Below are 9,273 nucleotides of genomic sequence, written 5' to 3'. Positions count from 1 at the left end.
CGCGGTTGCACAGCCACAACTGGAAAGTCCAGAAGCTCTGCTACATCTTTACTGAGGAACTGCTCTGTTTATACACTGGTAAACGACTTTGTTTACATTTATTTCACCCAGTGATTCTACGTTATTTAATATTTAAGATGTAAAATGTTTAAGTTGGTCAAAAACCACTTCAATGTTGTGAATAAAAGCAAACTGAGCAGTTAATATCCTGCTGTGTTCAGGTATGGTATGACGCTAACACATACCATCGTTTGTTTATTTACCTCAGACGCAGCGGTCAGACACGTTAGAGTTAAACGGTTAAAATGAATGTTTTATGTGAAATATCTGGACAAAATGTCTTCTGTGTTTATTCTTATATAAACTCAAAGCGAATGTTGTGTTTTTTACGGAAAACTCGCCCTGCTTTGGCATCTCCTGCATCCCGCAAGTGTAGTTCAGGAAGTTAAGTGATACTAACTTACTAGGTAGATTAGTAACGTATAAGCACTCTGTTTGTGGTTAACTAGCATACTGTGTAAAACTGAAGTACAGTCTGAGTCAAAAGTACTTCAGGAATATGCTTCATTTTGCTGTTTTTAACTGAATAATTTAAACAAAAGCTTCTTTGTCCGAAAAGTTTATGACATTTAGCAGACACTTTTATCCAAAGCGACTTACAGTACTGTGATAGTATATTGTCTAAACAATTGAGGGTTAAGGGTCTTGCTCAAGGGTCCAACAGTGGCAGCCTGGCAGTGGTGGGACTTGAACCAGCTGCTCTTTGATTACTAGTCCAGTACCTTAACCCCTACGCTACAACTGCCCAGTATGTACACGTTTATTGTGGGCTTCTGAAAATATACTGGCTCTAAAATATACATTCAACAATTTTAACTTGTTCTATGAGGTCATTTTACTGTTTATTTTTTTTGTTAATGATTATAATGTACTTTGGTGAGAGCATTATCTGTGCTCACATAAATAGTGCTAGTTTGCTTGTGGCCTCAATGACTGCATCATGAATATGGAACAGTTGCCCCTGCTAACTAATGCTAAGTAAAATAAATATTTGCCCAGATTGTCAAATCGAGGAATAAACTGACCACCAAAACCAGATCTGCCATGGGTTCAAAGGCTGCTGAGAAACCCTGCTTTAAAATTTAAAAAATAAACTTTAGGACTTAAATTGGTGCCTTTTTGGTAAAAAAAATAGGCCTAAATTTTCCAGTCATACGGGCTCAGTGGGTAGTACTGTCGCCTCACATCAAGAAGGTTCTCCCCGTGTCTGCGTGGGTTTCCTCCGGGAGCTCCGGTTTCCTCCCACAGTCCAAAAACATGCAAGTGAGGTGAATGGGAGATACAAAATTGTCCATGACTGTGTTTGATATTAAACTTGTGAAGTGATGAATCTTGTGTAACCAGTAACAACCATTTCTGTCATGAATGTAACCAAAGTGTGTAAAAAGGAGAAGAACAGATGTAGAAATAATTGAACCCTGAGAGTGCCATGATGTAAATGTACCTTAGAAGTGTATGTAAACTTTTATTCTTTGGTATAAGAAAATGCTTTCTCTATTTTTTTAAATCACCATCCCAGTCTTCTTGATTTTTTTAACAGCTCAACTGAATTAATATCTATTTAAAATTCTACAGACATTGTGAAAGAAATATTCCTTTATCGGTGTCCCTTTAGAGACAGTACTGTTGTGTCATGTTTGCTTTTGAATTGTGACCATTCCAGTTTTCTTTTTAGGTTAATACCAGAAGCAGACATAAGTGGCAGGTAGTAGTAAATATGCCTAAGGGCAATTCTGTACAAAGTTAAATCGGTTTCATTAGAAAAGAACACTGACCTGGTCCTGGTAAATGGTTACAAGTACACTGATGAGGCATAACATTATGACCACCTTCTTAATATTGTGTTGGTCCCCCTTTTGCTGCCAAAATAGCCCTGTGATGCACTGTGTATTCTGACACCTTTCTATCAGAACCAGCATTAGCTTCAGCAATTTGAGCTACAGTAGCTCGTCTGTTGGATCGGACCACACAGGCCAGCTTTCGCTCCCCACGTGCATCAAAGAGCCCATGACCCTGTCACCGGTTTGCCACTGTTCTTTCCTTGGACCACTTTTGATAGACTGACCACTGCAGACCGGGCACATTCCACAAGAGCTGCAGTTTTGGAGATGCTCTGACCCATCACAATTTAGCCCAATTTAGTCAAACTAGCTCAAATCTTTACACTTGCCCTTTTTTCCTGCTTCTAACACATCAACTTTGAGGATAAAATGTTCACTCACTGACTAATATATCTCACCCACTAACAGGTGTCGTGATGAAAAGATGATCAATGTTATTCACTTCACCTGTCAGTGGTCATAATGTTATGCCTGTTCAGTGTAAGTACATATTTAAAGTGAATGCTCGATGGGATTTACGCGAATATCCTAGCCATTGAGAGGTGCTGTTCTAAGTGCACTCAGTGCTGGTCCCAAGCCCAGATAAAATAACAAGGATTGTGTCAGGATGGCCAACTGTTGTAAATACTGTGCCAAATCAGGCATGTGGCCAGAATGATCCGATGTGTTAAAAACAAGAAGAGTGGGACACACTACATCTAATAACTAATAGTTAAAAGGTCTCTTTTCAAGTATTGAAATTGCTTTCAAGTAAATTTCGTTTGTCTGTGTGATTTTACCCAAGTTTGTCTTGCAATCTGGTTGCACCCACATTATTTTAATTACCCACTACGATACTGTAGAACTGTGTATACATCTGTCTATTTACTATATCAGATTGTTAAGACCATCCCTCCTTTTATTCTCTTCCTAGGTCAAAGCTTTGTGGAGCAGTGTTTGTAATACCAAGTCCCATCTTTTTTCCTCCATCTCATTTAAGAAGGCCATGAGCCAGTTTTTTCTCTGGCTGCATTATGAACCTCCGCACAGTAGGGGGTTCTGTGTTAAACACCCTGCGACCTAGCCCTGCCGTAGGTGGTGGTGGAGGAGCCCGCTGGGGCTCGCTTTCTCTGAAGCCAATGTCTGGCTTGCTACACACCATGGTTCCTTCAGGTTACACTGCCCTGCAGGAGGAAAGACTGCCCATGGTGGAACTAAGCTCTCCCAAGTCTGAGACGCACCAAAACGGCTTTCACTGTGAAGGACGTCGCCTTTCTGATCGCTCTGGAGATGGACGATATGGCGAGACTGAACCTATGCTGTCTGATGGCCGACTCTCAGGAGAGGAGGCAGACGAGGAAGAGGGCAGTGAAGAGGAGGGGCAGAGACCAGCCACACGGAACATGCCCAAGGAGTCACCGCTTGCCATGGCACTGCAGATTCTGGTACCTTTTCTGCTGGCTGGTTTTGGCACTGTGTCAGCTGGCATGGTGTTAGACATTGTGCAGGTAAGACCCAGTGATTTCGTTTAGCCAGGCTTGTGTGTATTGGTCTCTGTACTCTAATCAGTTTTAAGGAAGTTTGTCAGGTGGCGGGGCTCTGTGGAGGTGGGTACACTTTGTGAGCAGGTTCACAGTCATGCTGCTCTTGTCAGGGTCCAGTCTGGGATGGTAACACCTGACAGGTGGAGATTTGCCGTTATGTAACATTGTTGTGGGGCTAAAGCTTTACCAAAACGAAATTTGACCTTTACCTGTTATAGTATGTATTTATATTATGTATTTAGTATTGATAAAAGTTGTCAAGATTTCATTATCAATTTCACTCCATCACATGGACTTGGCCACTTTCAGGCATAGCCAATCACCTCTGTATGTAAATGCTCGACTGGCTGATAGCACCCAGATAGAATTTAACGCGGCGCCATCCAAGCACTAACAGATTAATTGATTGCATAAATTGAATAAACGACAGTTAACTGTGTTTTATAGTAAAATTAAACAATACCACAAAGGTTACAGTAAGTCACATGGTACAGCCATTGTAGTACCTTCAGTGCTGTACTATTAAAAAAGTTTTAACACAAACCCACAACAGTCATTACAAACTGGCTTAAAGTTAGTTTTATTGTTATAGTTTAATATAATAGCCAGAAACCTTCATAATTCATTGAATACTTACAATGGTATGAACATGTTTTTGCCCCTCATCCAATTTTAGCTCATTTCTCACATTTAAATGTTTCAGAACTCTCAACTAATTTTATTGTATGATAAAGGTAAACAACACAGGTAAACACAAAAATTACCTTTTAAATGACCATTTTGTTTACTAGAGGTAAAGATTTATTCAAAACTTATATCACTCATGTAAAAAAGTAATTACCTCCTAAACCTAATAACTGGTTGTTGCTCACTAGGGGGATGTGGGACACTTTGAAGTCATATTTTTTTCTATCTTACCATTACAGAATATTACAAAATCATTACCAGTCTGACAGTATATTAGATTCAATTGCTGTTCGATTGCTGGCAAGTTCTGATGCTCTATCCTTCTATTAAAGAGGAAAAACATAAAAATTTGGCTTTAATATGGGCATGTTTATACTCAGTTACAGTTACTCAGCTACTCAGGCATTTTTCCATGCTATCTTACACATCTAGTGTAGTGTACTACCATTTGCACTCTAATTTTCATGCTTTTTGCTTTAACAAGCTTTTTCTCCGTAATCTTATAACTGGTGCTACATTATCTAAGGTTGTGTCAAATAGAGACTCTCAAGTACTTAGTTGCTTGTTCTGGTTTTTCATGTCAATACCAGGAGTCTTAGGTATATTTACAGTGGTGAGTTGGTCCCATCAGATTCGGAATAATACAGATAGATTCAAATGGGATTTTAAGCAAATTGTGCTTATTTTCATAATAAATTAAGTATCTAACAATTAATGTCTTCTTGGTTGATAGTACTGAATAAGGAACAACATCAACAGCAAATTCTCAAAGAAGCTAAGAATAGAGACCAGGGGGTCGGTAACTAGTAATTAGCCTAAACATATTTGGTTTTTTTATCAGATAAAGATTGGTTAGCCACATCAGCAACAAGTACTTTAAAAGAGTTAGCTGTATAAGTTGTTTTTACTGTCATATGTCTGTGTCATAGATTGTGGCTACTCCTCCATAACCAAGATGTGGCTTTATGTACATAACTGCACCCAGGAGAAAGATAAGATAAGATTCCTTTATTGATCCCCATGGAGGAAATTCGAGTGTTACAGCAGCTCCAGCACAGAGTAAACACAGTTAGAGAAAATAAGAGAGTAGAATACAATAAAGAGTAGAATAAAATAAAAATATTGACAATGTATTTAAACCTTTATTTAAACCTGAATTGTGTAGGTTTAACTTAGACGAAGTGCACTAAGACAATTTCAAGTCAGAACCTTGACTTGGCCACTCCAAAACCTTCATTTTCTTTCTTTTGAGCTATTCAGAGATGGACTTGCTTGTGTGCTTCAGATCAGTGTCTTGCTGCAAAACCCAATAGAGCTTGAGCTTTGGGAAACAAACTGAGTGGTGGACATTTCCCTTTGGATTTTTTTAACAGAGAGCGGAATTCATGGTCCACCAATTATGACAAGTTGTCACAAATCACAAATACCATATGATAATGACTCTCACCTGTGGTTTGCTGGAGTTCCAGAGCCTTAGCAATGGCATGGTATCCCTTTCCAGACTGGTAGATTTCAGTGACTTTATTTTGCATTCTGTATTTGAATGTCTTTGAGACGTGGCATCATGTGCTGCTTTTTGAGACCTTCTAGACTTTGCTGGACAGGTTTCATTTAAGCGATGTTCAGATTGAATAGGACTGGCAGTAATCATGCCTGGGTGTGACTAGTTGTTAACTGAATTTTGTTAAGTGGCTGATTTAGTAGCTATGGGGGCAATTACTTTTTCACATGAAAATGAAAAAAATGTTAAAAAGCATGTTGTTTTTGCTTATCTAATATATTTGTTTAATATTTAGAGTAGTTTAATGATCTAAACATTGAGGTGGGACAAATGTACAAAAAACAAACTAGGAAGGGGGCGAATACTTATTCACAGCATGTTATACACACATCAGTAAAGGATTAATATGTTGGCTTAAAATGTGGACGCATATCAAACATAAGTAATCTTCTGAAACAAGCATCTGTAGATTTGTATTTCTAGTAAAAAATCTATATCAGTCAGGCTCTATTATAAAACTACTCTACATTTCTAAATGTCATGTTTAGAGGTGCTCAGGTGGCAAAGCAGTCTATTACTCTAGCCCACCACTGCTAAGATCTGTGTCTGGCACTAATATCAGCCAGTCATATATTGAAATATCTAAAGTGACATGGCATGCAATGTTAAATAAACAACACAGACAGCAACTTCTAAGTCAGAGTCTGTGCCTACTGCTCGCATGTGTGCCAGTTAAAAACGACCTTATGTGCCATTCCTGAAATTTGAACTTTGATTAAACAAACATTACTCAATAGGGTACAAATTCTAAAACCAGAATCTCAAGCCCTCATGCACAATGATTCTATGACTTACAAAGGCATTCCAGACAAACAAAACAAGATTGAAAAGAAAACATACAACACTTTATTGTAATTGTTTTGCTCCCAGGTGTGGCATTAGGTTGGTTTAGAATTTCGATGCTATTAAGGCTTGAAATAAGTAGACTTACAACCCTGACCATGATGGAAAAAAACAATTTACAATCAGTTATTGGGTAAAGAAATTGACAAAAATTGCATTCATAATTTCAATATAGGATCATTGAGGAAATTATTAAAATGGCATGATTATTATTTCAGTTACTTCCCTTACAAGTGTTCACCGATCAGCCATAACATTAAAACCACCTCCACTAACCATATAGAAGCACTTTGTAGTTCTACAGTTACTGACTGTAGTCCGTCTATTTCTCCAGATACTTTTTTAGCCTTCTTTCACCCTGTTCTTCAATGGTCAGGACCCCCACAGAGCAGGTATTATTTAGGTGGTGGATCATTCTCAGCACTGCAGTGACACTGACAGTAGTGTGTTAGTGTGTGTTGTGCTGGTATGAGTGAATCAGACACAGCAGCACTTTCAAATACCGTGTCCACTCACTGTCCATTTCATTAGACACTCCACCTTGTAGATGTAAAGTCAGAGATGATCGCTCATCTATCGCTGCTGTTTGATTTGGTCATCTTCTAGACCTTCATCAGTGGTCACAGGACTCTGGCCATGAAGCGCTGTTGGCTGGATATTTCTTGTTGGTGGACTATTCTCAGTCCAGCAGTGACCGTGAGGTGTTTAAAAACTACATCAGTGCTGCTCTGTCTTATTCACTCAGACCAGCACAACACACACTAACACACCACCACCATGTCAGTGTCACTGCAGTGCTGAGAATGATCCAACATCCAAATAATATCTACTCTGTAGTTCTCCTGTGGGGGTCCTGACCATTGAAGAACAGAGTGAAAGCAGGCTAAAAAAGGTGTGTAGAAAAACAGATGGACTACAGTCAGTAATTGTAGTACTACAAATTGCTTCTATATGGTAGGTGGAGCTGATAAAATGGACAGTGAGTGTAGAAACAAGGAGGTGGTCATAATGTTATGGCAACTATACATTTAAGATATTTGAATCTTACAACTATTTTCTTACATGGCGCTTAGGTAGTGCAGCAGTCAAATGTGCCTGCCCACCACTGCTGAGATCTCTAGCTCTCGAGTTGACCTGGCTGGGCATCCAATAGGTACTATTGGCTGTACCTGAGGGAGGAAAGATGATGGACCTCCTGCATTTGCATCCTTTGGAACTGGAACAGTAGTGGGTGACTTTTGCAATAGGTGAGACGTGGGTTAAAAACAAAACGGAAGCAACTGCACACATGTGAAATGCAGCATGTGGCTCTTCTCGGTCACAGCAGTGTGGGAGTGGTGACAAAATGCAATGCAAAAGTAAATAAACAAGAGCACGACCATGACAGAAAGTGAGAAAAGGATTAGATATCACTTGTACTAAGAGGTGCTAAGCTGATATATTGAAAAAGAACTTGTGAATCATTTCTCAATGTGATATTTGCTTAATTACTTTTGTAGTTCACCCAGCAGCTCCTTGCAAAACTTGAGGGTGATTACTTGTTTCTCAACCGCCTAAACAAACCACATCACACAGGGAATAGGTTCTTGTTTCTGTTCTAATCAATACATTGTGCAGATGTGAGAAATTCATTAGCTTTAAACTGCTTCTCTCTGTTTCTCTCTAGCATTGGGATGCATTCAAAGATGTCACAGAGATCTTCATTCTGGTCCCTGCTCTTCTGGGTCTGAAAGGAAACCTGGAGATGACACTAGCCTCCAGACTCTCCACAGCGGTGAGCAATCAGACACTGATCGATAACTGCTGGGTCATGTTCACAGCCTCCATTCAAACCACATCATTGTAAAATAATGAGGAATAAACCACATAATGAATATAATAAAGGAGAAATAAACGGTAGCTGCCAGCTTTCATTCAAAGATGTACAATTGAGCAATAAAACCTTTTTCACTGCATCCATTAGTATTAATCTGATACAATGATAGTATCTACAGCTTTCCCCGGTGCAACACCGTATGTCCTTGGAAAATGTGCTGCAGGCCCTAAATAGAAATAATGTGGTGTCTATATCAATACATTTCAATTTGCTCAGTCTTTATTTGAAAAGTACCGTCTTTCACTACAGCCGTACTTCACATGCAGCATTTATATTGGCAGTGGTGTTGCCTTCTCAGACTACAAATGTTACTTTAAAATTCCTTGGTGCTTCAAAGTCTTTTTTATTTTTTTTTAATAGCCAGGCAATGCTTCTGCTAAGTATGCTGGGCATGCTGGTTCATGTGTGTGTGCGCACATAAGAGCCAGTGTTTGTGTCTATAGTCTGTGGCTGGGATCATACACTGTTTGAGCCCTAGGCTTTTATTAGAGCAATGCTGTAAGAGGTATTCATTTAGCACCCGTTTTAACCAAAGCATATAATATACTTACGCGGTCAGGTGGCGAATCACTACCGAATAGGATCCAGGGTTTGTATTCCCATTCGTGCTATGGGCCGGTCGGACGTCTGCCGACAGACATTGGCTATGACTGATAGATGATTGGGTCCTTGTGATGGATTGCAGAGCTGGGATCTCGAATACATAGTATCGAGTCTCATTTCTGCCTGCCGGCTAGGCTGAGCAGCCACATTAACAACGATTGGCCTGTTGTTCAGATAGGGGTGGGATATTAAAAGCCGGATAGGGACTCTCTCATAACTAATGCAATTACAACCTCTTCTGGCTGATTGATGGCGCCTGCACAGAGACGGGAAAAGAGT

At 39.5% G+C, this 9,273-nt stretch overlaps 1 protein-coding gene across 1 annotated transcript in view; it reads left to right on the top strand.

Annotated features, from left to right (window-relative positions):
- slc41a2b (solute carrier family 41 member 2b) overlaps positions 1-9,273 on the top strand; it is a 70,772-nt gene continuing 61,499 nt past the window's right edge. Inside the window, exons 1-3 of the mRNA XM_062995052.1 lie at positions 1-78; positions 2,815-3,388; positions 8,182-8,289. Of these exons, the coding sequence (XP_062851122.1) occupies positions 2,915-3,388; positions 8,182-8,289 (582 nt within the window). The 5' untranslated portion in view covers positions 1-78; positions 2,815-2,914. The remainder of the gene's footprint in view (positions 79-2,814; positions 3,389-8,181; positions 8,290-9,273) is intronic.

This window comes from Trichomycterus rosablanca, chromosome 1 (assembly GCF_030014385.1).
Source record: "Trichomycterus rosablanca isolate fTriRos1 chromosome 1, fTriRos1.hap1, whole genome shotgun sequence".
Taxonomy (NCBI): Eukaryota; Metazoa; Chordata; class Actinopteri; order Siluriformes; family Trichomycteridae; genus Trichomycterus; species Trichomycterus rosablanca.
The sequence above is the reverse complement of the archived record's forward strand: the minus strand, read 5'-3'. Positions and strand labels throughout refer to the sequence as shown.